This window comes from Liolophura sinensis, chromosome 7 (genome assembly GCF_032854445.1).
Source record: "Liolophura sinensis isolate JHLJ2023 chromosome 7, CUHK_Ljap_v2, whole genome shotgun sequence".
NCBI lineage: Eukaryota > Metazoa > Mollusca > Polyplacophora > Chitonida > Chitonidae > Liolophura > Liolophura sinensis.
The window spans coordinates 57,768,875-57,789,343 of NC_088301.1; the positions used below are offsets into that span (position 1 = coordinate 57,768,875).

Below are 20,469 nucleotides of genomic sequence, written 5' to 3' on the forward strand. Positions count from 1 at the left end.
TGTTTGGTAAAAGCCGAACGGTTTGTACCACACGGCTACGCGGTACTACCGTTCTAATGCGGACGCATCACTTCTAAAAAAAGACTTTTCTTTCTCAGTTGGTATAGCCGAACACTTACTGTAGTATAAACACTTGCCGTATTTCGCACCATGAATGGTTCGGTAATTGAGATTTACTGGTGAACTGCTTTCGCAGTGGCACAGTGAGTGCTACATAACCGTATGCCTCCAAGTTATAAGCTTATTTTTTTACCTATATGTTGCCTAACACGTTTCTGTGGTCATATTCTCTGGATTTGGTGTTTTTTTAAATGTAAAATTGAATAAAACAATAATTATTGGACATCATAGATGGCGCTGTAGGGCTCTTCTATGCCCACTTGCCATCATGCTCGCTAGGTCATCACCCGCCGCTATTCGCTTCTGCACATACAGGAAAAAGTATGACTGCCGATACCTGTAGATAGTTGTGTGACATGATAGGCTGTTCTATAAGACAATCCAGAAGCTAGAAACCACATGATTTCCCTGGTTGCAAACAGGGTGGGTGAAGAAATTCGTCTCGCAAAAAAAAATATTACACAGGACAAAGCCTGTTGTCAAATCGATGTCAGCGGTAGTGTATTCGTTGGATTTGTGTCATTTTCAGCTTTCTAGATAGCCTAGGTGTTTTTTGCAGAACTCATGTGATGTTTTTGTACAATGTAAAGTTAGACACAAAGGCCGTAGTATAAACATATGCCGTATTTCGTACCAGGAATGGTTCAATTTTCGGTACTTGAGATTTACTGGTGAACTGCTTTCGCAGTGGCACAGTGAGTGCTACATAACCGTATGCCTCCAAGTTATCAGCTTATTTTTACCTATATGTTGCCTAACACGTTTCTGTGGTCATATTCTCAGCATTTGGTGCCTTTTCTATGTAAATTTAAATAAAACAATAATTATTGGACATCATAGATGGCACTGTAGGGCTCTTCTAAGCCCACTCACATGCGTGTCAAAGTCCACTTTGCCTACTCCTAGTTTGTCAGCAGTGAGACCAACAGCAAGGTGTAGGTATGGCATCCGTGGAGAAGGCTTTGCCGCATGGTATGGCCGGGGCGACACCTGAGAACGCACCACACACTGAGGCATCAAGAGACGCGGCACGCAAAGGGGGAGCAGTAGCAGTTTACCTCCGGCAATTGAGATTTACTGGTGAACTGCTTTCGCAGCGGCACAGCGAGTGCTACATAACCGTATGCCTCCAAGTTATAAGCTTATTTTTTTACCTATATGTTGCCTAACACGTTTCTGTGGTCATATTCTCTGGATTTGGTGTTTTTAAAAAAAAATTGAATAAAACAATAATTATTGGACATAGATGGCGCTGTAGGGCTAATCTATGCCCACTTGCCATCATGTTCGCTAGGCTATCGCCGACTGCTATTCGCTTCTGCACATACATGAAAAGGTATGATTGTAGATGCCTATCCAATTTTCCTTATGCAGGCAACTTGTGGCTACAGAATTGTCCACCGCGACGGATTATACGTCTGTACCTTGTCGTGAGTATATTAACTTGACAAGTAAGTTGACAAGAGGCCGGATTTCACCGGTTAAGTGAGAACACTTGGCAACTCACCTACTGTTGAGCCTGCCCTGTGTAATTGTATTCTCCATGTGTATAGTTTCTTTTCATATTTTGTAAATAAGAGCTGACCGAATCGTATAAGTTAAATATTCTTGGTTACGGCATAAAACACCAATCAAACAAATAAACAAATAGATAAGCTTGTGCTCTTTGTATATAGTTTTAGATGAACGCCAGATTGAATTGCTCGGTGTTCATCAACCTTTTGAGGAAACCCACGACGGTAAGTATTACACCGTAACAAATTACACTGTAATTTTCCAGTGAAAAGTGCTAGCAATTTTGTGACCAGTTCTTTTCACTGTAGCTTTACAACATGTGCTGTTTAATATTAACACCCAAAATAGTAGTATATTTCCATATATACCATTGTAAACAATCGGTTTACTCCATTGCAAATTAAGAAAATTAACATATCTAACAAGAAAACCAGTGTACATTTACAGCAAAAAGTGCACTGTCAATGGGAAGACCGCTACAGTTTTACAGACAATGCTCTAAATGCACATCGTCTAAAGTAAACTTACAGATATAGGTGCAGAATTGCGCTGGAAAATGGTGTAAAATATTTACAACATTTACTGATTTACTGTAACAATATACAGTGCATCAGGCTGTAAATTTGCATTCAATTCTTACAGTGTAGGCTTTTTCAAATTATCCATTTTGACAACCACGCCAAAGTCCATATATTCTGATATGATCTCAAAGCTTTACATACATAATGTGACAACACCCACGCGTTTATCTTACTTAGATATAGACCGTCGTCATATAACGGATAGGCTCTTCGTGCTGCACGTAATTGTGACATCAAATTGTCTTGGATACATATGTGTAGTTCTACGACAACATCAGATCACAAGGTCATTGAACTATATTTTAAATACCCTTATAAAGGTTCAAGTAGAAGTATAATTCCAAGCGAGTCCATATATGCATAAATTATTTTCAAAAGATAGGAACAGAAAAAATTCTGATCTCACTTCACAAATTGCCCCTGTTCGAGCCAAATCCTCATAAATAAATAAAAAGTTGACACAGTTAATTGATTATTTGAATTTTTTTATCATTCTTTGAAATGCATTATACCTGCTACGTTCCACTGTTCACTAGTCACACTTTCCTACTTCTGCCTTACACTTTTATATTTGCATAAGTTGTGTCAAAAACTATGTACGCCTCTTTGGTGACATGTTTTCACGCTCGGTATTGCAGGTGCACATGGAGTGGCTACATGGGTACCCGACGATCAGACGTAAGTAATACAGCATAGGCCTAACGTTTTGACTTGTTCCATATATTGAACTGCCTTTTAATCACCTTTCCAGAATTATTTAAAATGGAACGTTGGAGCCCTCGCTGGTGCAGTCGACTTAAGCGTTATTCTCAAGCACTCGACCTGCTTCTGATCAGGCGTCACCGGATTGAATATAACTTCGGCTGGTCTTTAAGGCAGGAGGTTTTGCCAGGAAATTGGCGGAGATCGGTGTTTTACTCCTGGCACTCTAGTTGGGTTCCACCAGCCATAGGCATTGCCAGTGTCGTACATTTAAAAATTACTGGAGTATGGTAGTAAACACAAATTAAAAAATTAAATAAATATAATATGGCAGGATAGTTCCTATTCGTGCGAGGTGTAAGAACGATAATTCATTAGGCCATATTTTGAGATAGATATTCCATTTTGTGGAAGTAAACAAATCTGTGAGATATGGTTAAAATCCATTTAGTTTAATGTTGGCACGAATGATAGAATTACAAGTTCAGCAGTTTATATGTGATCTTTCACTTTTAAGAGCCGACTTTATCTAGTCTTAACTTAGATACTATATTAGTACCAGTATGTATTATTAGGGTGCTGCTTTAGAAATCGGATAACGGGAAAGGCTGGTGTATATAAGTAGTTATAACCCTTGTCTTCAAGTCGTTAGGATGCACATTGCAGGCGTACAGGTTCAATCTACGCCATGGGCTAGGAACTTTTGTAATCACTTACACAGAGAGAGAGAGAGAGAGAGAGAGAGAGAGAGAGAGAGAGAGAGAGAGAGAGAGAAAACACACAGCAATGTGGTTTATAACTGGAAATGGTCGAATTTTAAACTCTCAGTTTATAGGGAAGAAGGCTGTATTATTTAAATACTCTCAGTATCATGGTATCTTACTCTAATCTATTTATACAATTTCTTAAACTGTGCACTTGGTGTTTTTAATAGGCGTTGATTTAGGTGTTAATGTCAAAAAGACTTCGTTTAATATACAAGAAAGATTTAGACTGAAGGGACAGTCTGACTCCAAATAGGGTCTAGTGCAAAAAAGTTTAAACAAGTAGAGCCCGATTTTAACATTGAATTTTTTTAGATAAATACTTAAATGAGGAACATTTCGTTGCTAGTTTCTGTTTTTACTTTTATCATAGATGCAACGCAGCTTGCCACCCGTTGTGGTACGCCAGCAATGATGTCATTGCACTGGCGAACAACAAGGAATGAGCCCTTGTGTGTAATCCAGAAGTCAGTGCTGCACCTATCTTGCCTCGGGCAATACTTCTGCTTGGAACTGTTTTCATATTGAACCTATACTTCACTTAACAACGTTTTTTATGTTTATCCTTTCCTGACAATAAAGATGTTTTATAAGTGAACTTTATTGTGTAGTTAAGATTATTTCATCTGTTTAATTAAGATCAGAAGAAAGACTGGATCAAGATAAATCAACCCCTTAATACTGTTCTGGTGATCGTTCTTTAAAGTTTGTTGGGGACTGCCTGTCATGCGCATTGAGATAAGTCTGTAGGTGAAGCATGTGTGCGTCACTTGTGGGGAAATTCGTCATTTACGTGCTACATGCGAGACGTTGGTTTAATATAAACACACCAAGCTCCCTAGGCAATAATCTTTCTCGAGTAAGTGAAATATTCTTAGCACGGAGATAAAACTTCAACCAATCACTTGATGGTAAATGCATTGTCGTGGGAATCAGTCACAGATTTTACAAGGCAACAAGGATATAGTGGGTGGACAAATGCACATATGATATCCGTGTAAATAATGTGATCTGTAAACACGCAATACAATAGCTTAAGTACGGCATATGTATACATAAGACATATAGGAAATAGGTAAAGGGAGAAAACACCACCTTGCCTGAGTCTATCAGACACACTGACAAAGCGGGAAAAAAACCTCACAAACACCCAACGGAAATCATTGGATATTCTTCCAGATATTTAAATTTCATATTGACAATTATAAATTATTTACTCCAATACCTGAGAAGTAACAAATCTATATCTATTACAATTTACAGTTACTCTTACAATGTGATTTATAATGACAATAATAAGTCGAAGAAATAGGCACCAAACAAGTAAGCAGTGGCTTTAAATATTGACATATATCCATTCATATAAATTAATCAAGTCATTGACCATATTGCAGGTTTTAGTGTTTTCGTTAATAGGGAATATTTCAATATCTGTCCTGTTGTGATTTCGGTTCGAAGGATGCAGTCTACAAACGATACCGGTACATGTTATTTCATGTGGCATACCAAAATTCCGTGTCCAAATACATTACGTGAGCAGCCATCTCATGTGGACAATAGCCAATGGACCAGGACATGCTAACACCAGGGCAACCCCAAAAGGATAAACAGCGAAGAACGGACTTACTGATCAAAAACCACAACAACAACACTCCACCAACACCCCCCCCCCGTACCCTCCTCTAAAAAGGCTAAGTTACATGAATGATGGGCGTAAAGTTACGGCTGCCGCAAGTGTATGGAGTTGTTATGTCAAAAAAATTACAGTGACTTTATTTTGACCATAGAAAAGTTCTGATTAGCACAAGCAGCGAAAATAATGCTATTTTTGAATGTTACATAAATTCTTTAATTGTCGTCCCATTTAACAGAAGTCAGCGATGTATACTGGGGATGACATTGGTACTTCCTCAGCAGGAAGCAACGTAAGTGAATTGCGCATAACATTGGTACATGTATATATGTTTATGAAACAATTAGCAGTGATCCATATGCAGTGCATTATCACTGCCGGTATGTAATACATGACTTTGTTTAGGGAAATAAAAGTGGCAGGTTTCACAGGTCTGGTATAAATTTTCTCTTTTACCCTAGTCCACGTCTATGCATGGCATTCATGGTCAGTGGATTTAAGAACATCATAATGTATGTGTATTTTTAAAATTAATAGTTGACTGTGACACATTTTCTGCTTGACGATGAAACGATGATTTCTCGAAAGTAAGCAAAGGTTAGAAGCCCTATATATGACTATATTGTTTTAGACACATTTACACTCTCCCACAGTAGTATAGTTAGGTGTGTTGTTTTCAGACTGTTCCTGCAATCAAAGACTGGAATTTCTGCGTACGGGTTGGTTATTGACGTGACGAGGGTTGAATATTATGATATACTGTAGGTGGCATCGGTCTCTACTACTTCCGTCTATTTCCCAACTCTCCAACTCTGAGGCAACTGTTCTCAACGTCTTACTTGAAAAATGTCAATATGGTAAAAAACAACTTGGGTTGAGATATTCCACTTCAGGCTGGAAAATTGGACAATTTTCGCAATGGTGTGCGAATAAAGAATAATGCCCATATTCACCGTAGAATGTTTATTTTAAGCTGAAGTAATTGAGCCAATTTTTTTTATCCGGGGTCATGCAGCTGTAACAATTATCTACATGACACACTACAGGCAATATGAGACTATAGCCGTACCATTTTTATCTATGTTTACCCCACTATAAACAGTCATGTAGTACACTACTAGTGTACCACAGGGCTAATCAGGGTTAATTTATCTATAAACCATTTACATGTGAAAGAGACACTAAATCCTGCTTCCTTGTTTACCCCATTAAATTTCTGACACAGGGAAATTTTTCATTAAACTTTGAAGCTTGTATTAGCCGCGGATTTCTCCACCCCTGGTTTGGCCGTAGAATGATTTGAGGACACATTTTAGTTGTACCTGTTGTTGTCTACACAGAGCAATTGATGGTTCTCCATGACGCACTTTACGCCTTTACTGACACTGTGGTGTGTATTTGTACTGATGGTTGGAACAGGTAAGCCCTTAATATCGTGCCACACATTACTTTTTCGTGACATGCGGTGAATGTTGTACACTATATAAATGTTGTAGGTATAATGAACATCATGCAATTTTTCATGACAACAACCACGTTTAGTGGACGTCCTGCTAAGTAAGTATGCTCCGGAATCATTTTCTTCATTCTTTCAGTTCTGTCGAATCCTGAGACCAAGTTGGTACAAGTTTATCGGAATAAAATTGTTTATTGTAAATTGACAAGCATACATTTATATATAGGTGCACACTTTTCAGGACTTTTAGGGTTCCCGTTTTCCTCACAAGCCGTTGACCTTCCCCTTCCGTTAAGTGATATTTTTCTGTTTATGGATGTTACTGTTGCCAGGTTGAATAAAACAGCTGAATGTGCACAAACCATACAGCGTATGCACCGTTGCATTAACTCTTCCTTTAGGTTACCGGAGCACACCATGACATACCACCAACAGTAGCCTGCACGTTTATCTGCAATATATCAAGAAATCACCCTCGCAGTGTTATAGATTTTCCCCACCATGGTAACCTCCAGTGGAACAGACAAAATTCTGATGCATTTAATTAAGTGTAATATAATATCGTACATGCAAAAAAAAGTATATTATCAACCTATAATGTCTGTGTGGCAGTATTTTCCAATCAGTGTTTCAAAACTCTTTTAAGTCGTAGGCAAATCTTGGAGTATGTATTACCTTTACATCACTGTCACCACTATACAACTTTCACCATTCAACAGCTTAGATATATGTGGCTTGTAATTTAGGCTAAAATAGCTTAGCCACTAATGTCCTCGTGCGGACATTGTCATTCAAAATGCCTTAGATGTCCGTTTGAATATTGTGATAATTGCATAGCTATAAAAGAGAACACATATGCTGACCTTTCAAGTATTAGAAATATAAACTGAGTGCGTTCCTATTGCAGGCGTTTGGGCCAGAGATGTCCTTGGTGGAATTGGTCTGAAGATGGACTGTGTTAGTTCGAATACCTCTGCCTCTGTTGAATGGTGTAAGAAGGAACAATGTGGTGATGACGACCCCGCAATTGAATGCTGGGAACAGAACACCCTGCAAATCGAAAATGTGTCGTATCACAAAGATAAAGGCTGTTACCTGTGCATGGACCAAGACACTAACGAAACACTACACAACGAATCCTTCAATATATACGGTGAGTCCAGTTTCTAATTACAGGTTTTCTGTATAGGATATTAATGCACAACCAGTTTGAGAAAAATCGAGACGCTGTTTTACAGTACTTCATTAAACCACAACAGCCCAGTCTTACATTGTTAATAAACAAGACGACAAAAGTTTTACTGAAATCTGTTTTTTATTAAAGCTATAGACCGGAAGAATCGGGTGATGTCGGCGCGGTGACCTTCCTTACTTTCCTCCCTTCTCGTTATTTTCATGTAAATGATTCCTAGTCTGTATACTATATGCATACATATGACGCATGTCACGTACATACAGCCAAGTCATGATTCATATCGCTGTACCTGCTCCTCCCGTTATTTCTTTGCTTGAAAATGGAAGTTATATGGCTTTCTGCGTATTTGCGCCATTTTTTCCTTTAAGGTGTATACTAATATGATTTTCATTTATGCTAGTCTGTATCTATCTCATACAAATGTACAGGATTAAAATAATTTTAATAACATCACTGAATAAGTTCAATAATTGATTGAACCGAAAAACATTAATACAGTTTCTGTATGTATCTTAAGCTATCAACAAAATGGGGGCAACCATCAGTGTGAATAAACTACTGTTTTTGTATTGAAGAAACTCCTAAGAGAGTATGGCTGACAGATAAAACCGGTGTACCCCTAGTCTCCGTGGCTGGCAGGTTAGGCGACGTTGTAAGCTTGGCCTGTAATGTTCCATGCTCTAACCCGGAACCTCGTGTCCTGTGGGAAGACAGTAATGGCATATCAATAGGCAACGGAAGTCTCATGCCAGAGGGCGAGTGCAACTACACTAGTGCCATCGATGTCAAACTGACTCCCGGCTTGGCGGGAAATACCATAAAGTGTTTAGCTCAGAATATTGAAATGTGGCCGCCAGTTAGTGCAGCATCCGAGGTTATACTTACACCAAGTAAGTCAATTATACGGTCCATGTATATGGAGCCCTTTCAGATAAAAACAAAACCGTCGGTTATTCCTGTGCTCAGTCCAGCTGGTAACATTCTTTCTCATGTATTGGCTCCTGGCAAGAACATTTTTATTTGTTTATTTTTTTTGTGTGTGTTTTACGTCATTCTCAAGAATATTTTACTTGTACGACGGCGGCCAGCATGATGGTGAGGGAAACCCACGACCATTTGCAGATTGCGGGTAATTAACGTCATAGCTTTAGAGGTGAACCTAACTTCAAATTTGGACCCTTCTTGTGTGTATATCAGATGGTAAAGATGATTTACTTTACAGGAAACGTTATTCGCCTGAATCTTTGGTCAGCTGTCTTATCTCTTTGATGGTTTGGGTTGAACGATATATTGGTAATTGGCCTTGCGATCATTGATCTGGAACGTCTATTAGAGCGACGGGTGGTACACAGATGTCTGTTTTAACTCCTAGATTCACACTTTTCCTGTAAGAAAACTGTCTTTTCCAAACGTCATGACCCACTTACACCCAGTTTGTATATGTGCTTCCTTTGTAGCTGATGTTACCCTCTACGCGTCACCTAGTCATCGTGGCGCGTCTGTCATTGACCTCTGCAGGGAAGAGGTTGCCAATGTGACGTGCGAAGCAAAGGACGTGTTTCCCCCTCCCAACTTCCAGTGGAAACTGGGTGGGAAACCTGTGCAGTCCTATGCATCTGAGTCAAACAACAATACATCCTGCAACAACTACACCTGTTTCAACTATATCTCACTCAAAATAACACTACACCACCATGGCGAACTCTTATCTTGCACAGCCTGGAATCACTTCGGAAACAAGGTGACAACAACATCCAAGATCAAAACGCGAGGTGAGTTATCTCATGGTAGTATCTGACGATGCAGGATTAACGCCTGATGTATATATGCATAATTTGGACTATTGACCTTTTCCCTGTTTTGTTGTCGAATTAATCCACATTAATTTGTGATTTTTTGAAAACGTATATGTAATATTATGCATACTATATTGCATTTAAACAAAGTATGTAGTTCGCATTGTTAGTTAAATGCATAGGCTTCTTTTATCGTGTAGCCCTACCAATTTATCTGAACTTGAAGGATCAAAGGAAACAGTAAGGCCAGGGCAAAGTTAAACTAAAACAGTTTAGACCATGTGCTAATTGGCATTTAACACATATACTTTAAGACGGGAAAATGGCTTCTGAAAACTTCTGCTCTACTGGTTATGCTAACCTGACACTGGAGTAGTGTATCTCCAGAAACGGAAAGACCAATTTTGACTTAGTATGCCAACATTTCGGTTCTCCTGATGGTGACATAATTATGCACTAAAATATGGCGTCAAAATAAGTCTTTCCGTTTCCTAGTTACACTGCATATGTATAACTGTTTACAAAATTCATTTATTTAGGTCCCCCAATATTTGAGAAGAAACACCACATTGTAGAAGCAAAGCAACATCACAGAATAAAAATGGCTGTCTTTTTCTTCACCTACCCATTGTTCACAACGGTTAAATGGGAACGACTCGCTGATCACCAGTGGACACCGATTTCCAGGAAACTCCACAGTGAGGATAAAGCGGTCGTCCGATTCAGGTCAGAGGGGAAGGATGGCAGTTTTTGTGGGAATTTTACTACATTGGTAATACCGGATGTGCGAGAAGAAGACGCTGGTCTCTTCAAGGTGACAGTTGTGAACGATGAGGGGGAGAAATCTGTAAACATTACTGTCAGTAAGTAGAAAGAGAATATTATTAGTTTGTATATTTACATTCAACTCTCTCTACCTGTAACCCTTCTCTCATCCCTCGTCGACCGCTCATTTTTACAAAGGGTTCATAGAGAGAGCTTCATCCAAGTAGATGGTATTACAAAGTCATGGTTCAAAAGTTAACAACAGTATGAAAAACATCAATCTAACCATGAGACCCCGAGGCATTAGTGCGGCCTTCAAAGTGATGACAAAGCCATTTCGCTTGGTGATGCCTTAGCATTTTATGACAAGAAGACACCGTGTTATTATGGCGAGAAACCTTATCCTTAAGACATGAAATCTTGTCCTTAAGACTCGAAACCATGTAATTATGGCGAAAACCGTGTTATCATGGCTAAAAACCTTGTCCTTGGTAGCTGAGACCTTGTTATTATGGCGAGAAACTTATCCTTAAGACACGAAAGCTTGTTATTATGACGAGAAACAGTGTTATTAAGACATAAACAATTTCATCAAGGCATTGAGACATGGAACTTTGTCAGTAAGATATAAATCCTGGTCACAGAGTCATGGAAATCTTGTTCTTAAGGAATGAAACCTTGTCACTGGGACTTGAAACATTGATATTATGACAAGAATTATTGACATTTAACACTGCCGTTAATACATGAAACGTTGCCACTGAGACATGAAACGTTGCCATTGAGACCCTACAATTTGACACTGAAGCATTAAACATTAAATTTGGGCATAGTGGCATGAAACCTTGTCATTAATAGAGAAATCGTGTCGTTGTGACACAAAATATTTTCACTAAAACATGAAACCTCTTTAAGACAAGAATCCTGGGCATAGATACATAAACCCTTTTCATTATAATGTGCAACATTGCCACTGACAAAAGAAATCTTTTCATCAAAGCATGACGCCTTGAATAAAGACATGAATCGTTAATTGTCATTAAGACACGAAATATCATTGAAACATTGCCACTTACAGATGAAATCTGGCAATTATGACATCTTTATCCTTGTCATTAGGACAGAAACCTCGTCATTGGAAGATACTGTAAAACCCTTCCCACAAACAGGAACAATACAGGTGTACGTGTAGTTAGGTCTCATGATGACGGAAAAATAAACTACTAATATATCGTGTTAAAAAGAGCCATTCGTTTTTTGGAGAACTTTACATTACACTTATATTACGTTAAACTAATCAGTGGAACACAAGGTACAAGTCGAACTCAATTTGCATATCCTTTGACTTCAGAGATGAAGACTGCAGTTAGCTCCGATGAATTCCCTCTGTTTTGGCTAGTAGTGGTTGCAGTGGTAATACTTGTTGGTATTGGTAGCATCTGGATAGCTATCTTGTACATAAAACTCAGACGTAAAAATGGTAAGTCGGATGTATATTCTCATCACGCTGTAAAAATATCCAAGACTAGAGCTGGTGCCTCATTAATTTTATACGGATTTTAGGTTGACACAGGTAAAAAATTGGTATTACTAACATAAAGATAAATATTTATACGATGCCTAACATGTGAATTATTTTATAAAACAGAATATGTCTCGATGAGCACTTTTTCATGCAAGGGCGTTTCTCCTTAGGTATACGTGAGAAAATGTTGTAATTTTTAGTAGTAATCTCTGTAGGACTACAAGAATGATAGTTTTGTTTCAGATCGTAAGCAGGCTGTATCGGAGATGGTGAACTTGCAATCGACGTCTGCTTCGTCAACTCAGTCCAGACCACGGCTTAGCACTCCTAGAGGTAAGTAACAACGTCCCCGAGAATTGGGTACTTTACTTATCTTTCAAAAGTGTTGTCGCTGAATCTTGGGTTTTGTCTGATTTAATCATCCTTTGTACAAGTAAAAATCGTAGTAGTTGGTTCTCCAGATAGGTCTAGTATCCACATTTTCACCCCTAAAACTGTTCGTTGTTGTGAATGACCACTCAACCGAATAGAAATCTCTTTTATCGATATATGAAGTACACACACTTTGTTGACATAATGCTTTTCGTTGTTTTCACATGCTCTCTGGCATGATGCAGGAACCCCTATAAAATCCATCCACATCGATTACAAAAAGGTTATTATTTTCCACAGCCTCTGTAGCTGGGACATATGCCGATATTGATGAATTATTTGCCAGTACTATGGCCATGTTCCCGATGGAGCCATTTAGAGGTTCGTATGAAATGTTTCTCGTAGCGCCATATATGACAGTTTACAAGCATAATTTTATGGGCTTGTGGCGATTTTCTCCCCCCCAAAATCATGGTGTAAATATTAAATATATAAACATCTTTTAAACAGGGTAATATATATTACCTTTGACCTTGACTCTGTAGTCTGGTTAGTTATTCTACATACATCTACATACATATCTGGTGAAAACCCATTTGAAGGTGTACAATACATAAGTCATCTCAAGATTCAAACTGTAGACTACATTTGAAGGTATACACTTCACAACGAATCTCAGGCTTCAAACTGTAGGACGCATTTGAAGGTATACACTACACTACGCATATCAGAGTTTACACTGTGGGATGCACTTTAAGATACACTATACACACACGCATATCAGGGTGCAAACTGTAGGATGCATGTACAGGTGCACACTGCTCAACGCATTTCAGGGTTTGAACTGTATGATGCATTTTAAGGTACACTATGCACAACGCATCTCAAGGTTTAAACTGTACTGTTTAAGGACGTCTACATTTATAGAACGCATTCACAGGTACTCACTACACAACTACTCTCAGACACATTATATCTGAAGTCTCACAAGACACTACATACTAATATCACACAAGACTTGGCTTACATGACACAAGACTTGGCTTACATGACACAAGACTTGGCTTACATAACACAAGACTTGGCTTACATGACACAAGACTTGGCTTACATGACACAAGACTTGGCTTACATGACACAAGACTTGTCTTACACCACATAAGACTTGGCTTACATTACACAAGACTTGGCTTACATGACACAAGACTTGGCTTACACCACACAAGACTTGGCTTATATCACACAAGACTTGGCTTACATCACAAAACACTTGGCTTAAATCACACAAGACTTAGCTTACATCAAACCAAACTTGTCCTACATCACACAAGACTTGGTTTACATCAGACATCACTTGGCTTACATCACACAAGACTTGGTTTACATCAGACATCACTTGGCTTACATCACACAAGACTTGGCTTACATCACAAAAGACTTGGCTTACATCAGACAAGACTTGTCTTACATCAGACAAGACTTGGCCTACATTACACAACACTTTGCTGATATTGCACAACATTTGGTTTACATTACACAAGACTTGGCTTACATCACACAGCACTTGGCTTATATCATACCAACCTTGTCCTACAACAGACAACACTTGTCTTACATCACAAAGGAATTAGCTGACATTACACAACACTTGGCTTACATCACAAAAGAATTGGCTTACATTACAGAAGACTTGGCTTACATCACACAAGACTTGCCTTACATCACACAAGACTTGGCTTACTTCACACAACACTTGGCTTACATCACACAACACTTGGCTTACATCACAAAGGAATTAGCTGACATTACACAACACTTGGCTTACATCACAAAGGAATTGGCTTACATTACACAAGACTTGGCTTACATCACACAGCACTTGGCTTATATCATACCAAACTTGTCCTACAACAGACAACACTTGGCTTACATCACAAAGGAATTAGCTGACATTACACAACACTTGGCTTACATCACAAAGGAATTGGCTTACATTACACAACACTTGGCTTACATCACAAAACAGTTGGTTTACTTCACTCAACACTGGGCTTACATTGCACAACACTTAATTGGCTTACTTTGAACTACCTATGATATAACAGAATGCTTACGGTACTTTCTCTTAGAAAGTCTAGATATCGACAGCGTATTTTTACATTTTCACAACTTTTTGTAACGTTTCAAAATGAAAAATCATTTAAACACAGTTTCCCTATTTTAGAGCGTAAACATACATAAAGATTCACACTAGATCACAACTCTATATTAATCACTGTTAAGATGTAGCTGTTTTTTTTTTTCATTTCCAGAAGCGGCCATCGACGTTGAGGGCTACGAGGTACCTGTGATTCGCAATCCCACAGGCAGAAAGCCAATGTCGGACACTCCTGACTACGTTAACACCTGTGATCGGGATCCTCTAACAACAGCTTCAGTGTAAAGAATCTAGACGTATCTGATATTAAATTTCAAAACAGTGCGGAAAGCATTGAATGTTTACTGTGGAGTATTTTGTATATCGTTGATTTGAACAGTTGTGGCGGGGAAGTTGGGGCACAGCATATGCTGGCCCTCCAATGCCAGGAGCTATTTCGCTGTAGTTGCTATTGCTTTTTATATAGCCTTACTTATATAAAAGTTTTTGACCACCAAAGCTATGAAAGTAAGACCGTGTATCCATTACTACTGAAGATATATATTTAATCAATCTGCTGCTCCCTAACATCAAAGAGGACTATAAGCTGACCCCTAGCAGCTATGAAGCTCGTCAATCCGTCACGAATCTGTGTTCCATACGTTTACAGAGCGGTTCATTGTAATGAATTGAAACATATTTTTTTCCTGAAGAGTATTGGTTTTCACAATTTACAAAGCGAGTGTTATAGATCGCTTCTAAAACTTGCACATCTACATAAAATTTTAATCTGAGGGAAATCTGAGGGTTTTATGTTCCGGCTTTTAAAATATATTATGTTTTTCAAATTCATTTATATAATTGTAACAGAAGTTTGAATTTACCGAACTTACTGCGTGTCATTACCTCATATCTCAAATATCGCTGATTGTGAATATAGCAGATTGTATCTTGTAACGTTTATAACCGACCTGTGCATTTTTCACTCAAATTTATAATCCAGTTGTTTTTATTATGGATAAATTATTGTACATAATCATCAAATGCAAGGAAAATTGCGACATAGTTTTAATAACCTCACGTGCCTATAATTTTGAACAAATTAACCAAAAATAATTGAGGAAGGTATTACTATGATTCTTTAATGTGTTATATGTGATGTATATTGGCGAATGCATAACTGTCAGTCGTCTTGCATTGTAAGTATATCACATGTAAGCCTCCTATTCATAATACTATATGGAATTATCATGTTGGGTCAATTATTAGTGCATGCTTTCTTTGGAATGACTTCTTAGTGGAGATTTCCTTATCACAAGCGCATGATCTAATTTATTTTAATGTTCATAAACTAAGAAAGAAAGAAATGAAAATCTACAAACTCATGTGAAGGTATTTTGTGAAGATATAGTAAGTAAACGATTAGCCTAGGGACTGGTACATTAATTTCTATTACGATGAAGACTTAGTTAGCAATAGGCGAGGAAATGGTTGTGTATTTAGAGAAAAAATGTAAAAAGGAGGAATTTCCTTTCATTACGAAATCTGGAAATGAAATCATTTCTATGGTTTTGGCACAAATAAGAACAAAAAAAGTTCTTACACTCTGTCCACTATTGTTTTGATTCCAGGTTCCATGGTTTATATTTTGTAAGAAATACAAATATAACAAAGCGGCAAAGGCACCGTTAGTAAGCATTTCCTTTAGGCCTGTGCATTATCCCCTAATCTCGAGCGACGTCGATTTTGGCGTACGTTGTAGTATGACCATCACGCAGTGCTGCACCAGTACTCCAGATGTGCAAGGTTCAAATCCATATGTAATTTCAAAAGATTTGGCTGTTTTGTTTTATTTTATTAATTTTGTAAGTCGACATATTAAACACTAGAGGTTTAATTTCAGTTCTTTATAAGTTTAAAATGTATTGAATGACCATGTCTGCCAAAGAGAATTTGGTTCAGAAACGGCAGAAATATGCAGTACTGTCAGAGAATAATAAAGCCATCATGAAAATCAGTATCTAGTCTTTATCCGTTTAATGCACATCTATTTTCTCCTAAATCCTTGATCATGGTTGGTGTAAGAGTGACACTAATTTAGAAGATGACTCCTACAGGAGCATGATAAAAATACCTTAATTGTGGCTCTATTTCACCGGTCAAACCTATTCCGAACATCGCTGATTCAAATTCTTAAATTGCCGGCTCGCTTTTTATTCACCGTTGAGGTCGCGCGATCGAACCTAGCTCTAACTGTTTTTTCTGCTTCTTTATGTCAAGGGGTTTGTCAGGTAATTGGCGAAGCCGAATGATTTACTTTTTCAGGTTCTCCGATCTCTCCACCCTTAGATAAACCTTACTGCCGTCATATATGTGAACGGTTAGTGATCACGGAATAAAAAAACATTCAAATAAACAAAATAAATGAATTAAAGAGAGACAGACGATTCCCTTTGCGTAAAATAGCTGACTATTCACAGACTGTCATACAAAGAACCTTTTTTAGATATCACACCATAACGCTGGCTCGACGATTCGTTTTGGACCAGACCCTCGCCTTATTTCTTCCACAGTTTTAACGGCTCTCCGTTCATCATTGTGGTAGAACCCTGGACAGTATTCAGCACTGCAGGTAGTTCGAAGAAATCAAAGGTTAGTTTTTACTAAGCCATCCCATGAAATTTCTCACCACAAATCTTTAGTCACTTGTTGTATTTACTGACATCCAAGTTGACTGATTGTGTGATTTCAATCAAGTCTGCGGTGCACACTTAAGAGGGATAACATGATTGCTCATAGTGGATCCTTTCTAGTACTTCATTGGTCGAAACGTACCACATGTATTTGAACTCAACTAGAATCAGGAACCAAAGATGCCATAGTCAGTCCTGAAGACACGAAGGCACTGCTCCTTTCTCAATTCTCAGCCTGTGTCACTTCTTAACCCAGGAGCTGTTTGCTTTTACTATCGCATGCTGCGCTCTATTGCATAAAAATAAATGGATAGGAATGAACGACCCTATTTTATGCATATCGTGGCGATATTTATATATGCCTTTATCTTTGTACAAAGATCTGACGTTAAACTTAATTATACGCTTATATCGATACAGATCCTAACATGGGTGCCAGGACTAGATCTTACATAAGGTCAAGCTGAATAATATTATCAGCATTTTGTAAATATATGTATCCAACTGAAAACTATTTGAGAAAACCATGACGAGTGTGGATTTATATGTCTTAGATCAACACTCTTCACACAGTGTGCTTTGATAAAGTTAATTATGATAACGGAGTCAAGATTGTTTTACATGCAACATGTATTGTTCGGTATTCAGTTGGTAGCGGTATGGGCAATGACTACAATGCGACAACAGACTATTCGAATCTTAACAGTAAGATTTAACATTACTCCTATGTGGACAAATATGTCCGAAATGAAAAATTACTCAAGTTACTAATCATACCTACAATACAAAGCTTAAAATCCCACGCCTTTGTTTCTTCTATGTCGAAAATTATTCAGATATAAATGTTTTATTTTTATCACGGGAATAATATAGTCACGGAAATAGTATAACGAATGTATGAATGAACGAAATGTATTGCACCCTAGAGTTATTTAACAGGCTTGTGAAGAAATTCACATATTTAAATGTTTAAACTAATTGAATTTCTCTTCGCCAGATACAAGCCATACTTCTGATGTAGGAAATCACATAAATAATGATGAAACCCCTGCTGTTACATGCGACACATATTGGGCGTTAATTGGTGCCCTCCTTATAGTCACATTGCTATGTCTGTTTTTGATGGTGTTTTGCCCAATGCTGCTAAGATGGAAGGGGAGTCTCGTAATATACAGTAAGTGAGCTGCATGTGCAAGAGGTACTTCTAACTGCCCAAACAACAACTAAGATATAGCCTGGTTAACACTGAGTGAGAAGCATTGAGAAGAATCAAGTTTAATCTAACTAGTCAAACTAAAGTTTTGTTTCACGAATCTTTGCACACGTTGTGTAACTTTCTGTGCATGGATTGTGCTTGATCCTAACTGCACCTCACGGTTCATTTCCTCTTTTGAAAAGAACAGTTTTATGTATGACATAGACCTTCCAACTGGCTGGCGTTATCCCTTTTTGTAAGCAAAACTGGTCATATTGTGATCCGTTTATTGAAGGTTTCCGACTGATTAATCGCTTAACTATTCAGTGAACTAACAGTTTAGTATCTTTTGAATCTTTAACAACTATCTCATTACACAAGCTAGTATAATAATCTGTCACAAACTGTCTTCCACGAATCTAAAATTATCAAAAAAGAAGTTTTTCAGCATTTTCACAGGTATGATAAGTTACATTATATCGTTGAGTAATTAAGATGTGTTTTCACCTTTTGAAGTCTGTAGATTTCCACCAAATCTGTATAGGTAAGACATGTTTTGCATGTTGTCTCTTATAACTCTCTAGACATTGTCAATGGACTCTCTCTACATGTCCGCTGTATTGTAACCTTGCAAATCATCGTACCATTGTTTCACCATGTTATCATCTGACCATGGTGCAAAGCGATGGGGGTATGGGACATGAGATGGCAAAAAGCTTCCATGCCTTCCATGCGCATACCGATCATAATGGACATGAGGAGACAACAATTAACGCGTAGTATTTTAGTTCAACGCTAACAGTGCATCATGACAACATTATGATAACATATCGCATTACCCTACCTAGGTAGGGTAATGTCCCTTATGATGTTGATGCAACGGTACGGTACTACTACCTGGGTTATGTCCCTTATGATGATGATGTAATGGTACGGTACGACTACCTGGGTTAGCTCTCTTATGATGCTGATGCAACGTTGCGGTACGACTACCTGGGTTATGTCCCTTATGATGATGATGTAATGGTACGGTACGACTACCTGGGTTAGCTCTCTTATGATGCTGATGCAACGGTGAGGTACTACTACCTGGGTTATGTCCCTTATGATGATGATGTAATGGTACGGTACGACTACCTGGGTTAGCTCTCTTATGATGCTGATGCAACGTTGAGGTACGACTACCTGGGTTATGCCCCTTATGATGATGATGTAATGGTACGGTACAACTACCTGGGTTAGCTCCCTTATGATGCTCATGCAACGGTGAGGTACGACTACCTGGGTTATGTCCCTTATGATGCTGATGTAACGGTACGGTACGACTACCTGGGTTATTTCCCTTATGATGTTGATGTAATGGTACGGTACGACTAACTGGGTTATGTCCCTTATGATGCTGATGTAACGGTACGGTACGACTACCTGGGTTATTTCCCTTATGATGATGATGCAACGGTACGGAACGACCCAGCAAAAGTTTTAATTAAACTGGCGAACTTGGCGCTGCTTTTTCTTTTTAAACCTAGCTTTAGTTTTACAATTAAACATGTTCCACGAAAGTTTCTCATTTAATGTTAGACGGGATCAACTCCAACAAAAACAAAATGCCTCAGGACACGGGTACCTTATATTTTGAAAAGAGGCAAAGCTATACAGCCCTGTTATGGATTATGAACTAGTCAGGCGGGAAATGGTTTCTCTAGTTAGTGAAAAAGTTACATGCAGACTGAAGTGAAGTTTATTTTTATTCTAATTCCACGGATTCTCACAGACGGATGAAATTGTTTAAAATTGTCGCTGTTTGTTGGAAATTGTGAAAAATAAAATGAAGGATATACATCTCCAGGTTACCAGCTTTTCACTCTACCCTGTTTGAGGAAAGATTATTGATGTTAAATTCCTTTGAACTAATACGACTATATTCATAACTCGCCTCTTTATATACGAGTCCATTCCTATTATTGCAAACATTTGTGTAGAAAACGTCAGTTGGAATATAAAATATGTGGTTTACTTT

The 20,469-nt window shown here is 38.2% G+C and overlaps 1 protein-coding gene and 1 long non-coding RNA gene across 2 annotated transcripts; both read left to right on the forward strand.

The window, feature by feature from the left end:
- Positions 1-1,494: 1,494 nt before the first annotated feature.
- Positions 1,495-4,223, forward strand: LOC135469611 (uncharacterized). The gene is made up of 4 exons (XR_010444340.1): positions 1,495-1,550; positions 1,803-1,859; positions 2,855-2,894; positions 4,056-4,223. It is a non-coding gene; the product is annotated as an uncharacterized LOC135469611 (long non-coding RNA).
- Positions 4,224-6,608: 2,385 nt separating this feature from the next.
- On the forward strand, positions 6,609-16,562 carry LOC135471404 (uncharacterized). Its single transcript, XM_064750632.1, has 9 exons — positions 6,609-6,734; positions 7,679-7,924; positions 8,542-8,856; positions 9,424-9,738; positions 10,302-10,625; positions 11,879-12,007; positions 12,296-12,385; positions 12,725-12,805; positions 14,737-16,562. Exons 1-9 carry the CDS (start codon positions 6,674-6,676, stop codon positions 14,865-14,867), a joined length of 1,692 nt encoding a protein of 563 aa, XP_064606702.1. The 5' UTR covers positions 6,609-6,673; the 3' UTR covers positions 14,868-16,562.
- Positions 16,563-20,469: the final 3,907 nt, after the last annotated feature.

Coding starts and splice junctions, on each gene's coding strand:
- LOC135471404 (XM_064750632.1), top strand. CDS start 6,674: ATGACGCACTTTACGCCTTTACTGACACTGTGGTGTGTATTTGTACTG. Junction 10,626..11,878: donor ATCTGTAAACATTACTGTCA/GTAAGTAGAAAG, acceptor CTTTGACTTCAG/AGATGAAGACTGCAGTTAGC. Junction 12,386..12,724: donor ACGGCTTAGCACTCCTAGAG/GTAAGTAACAAC, acceptor TATTTTCCACAG/CCTCTGTAGCTGGGACATAT.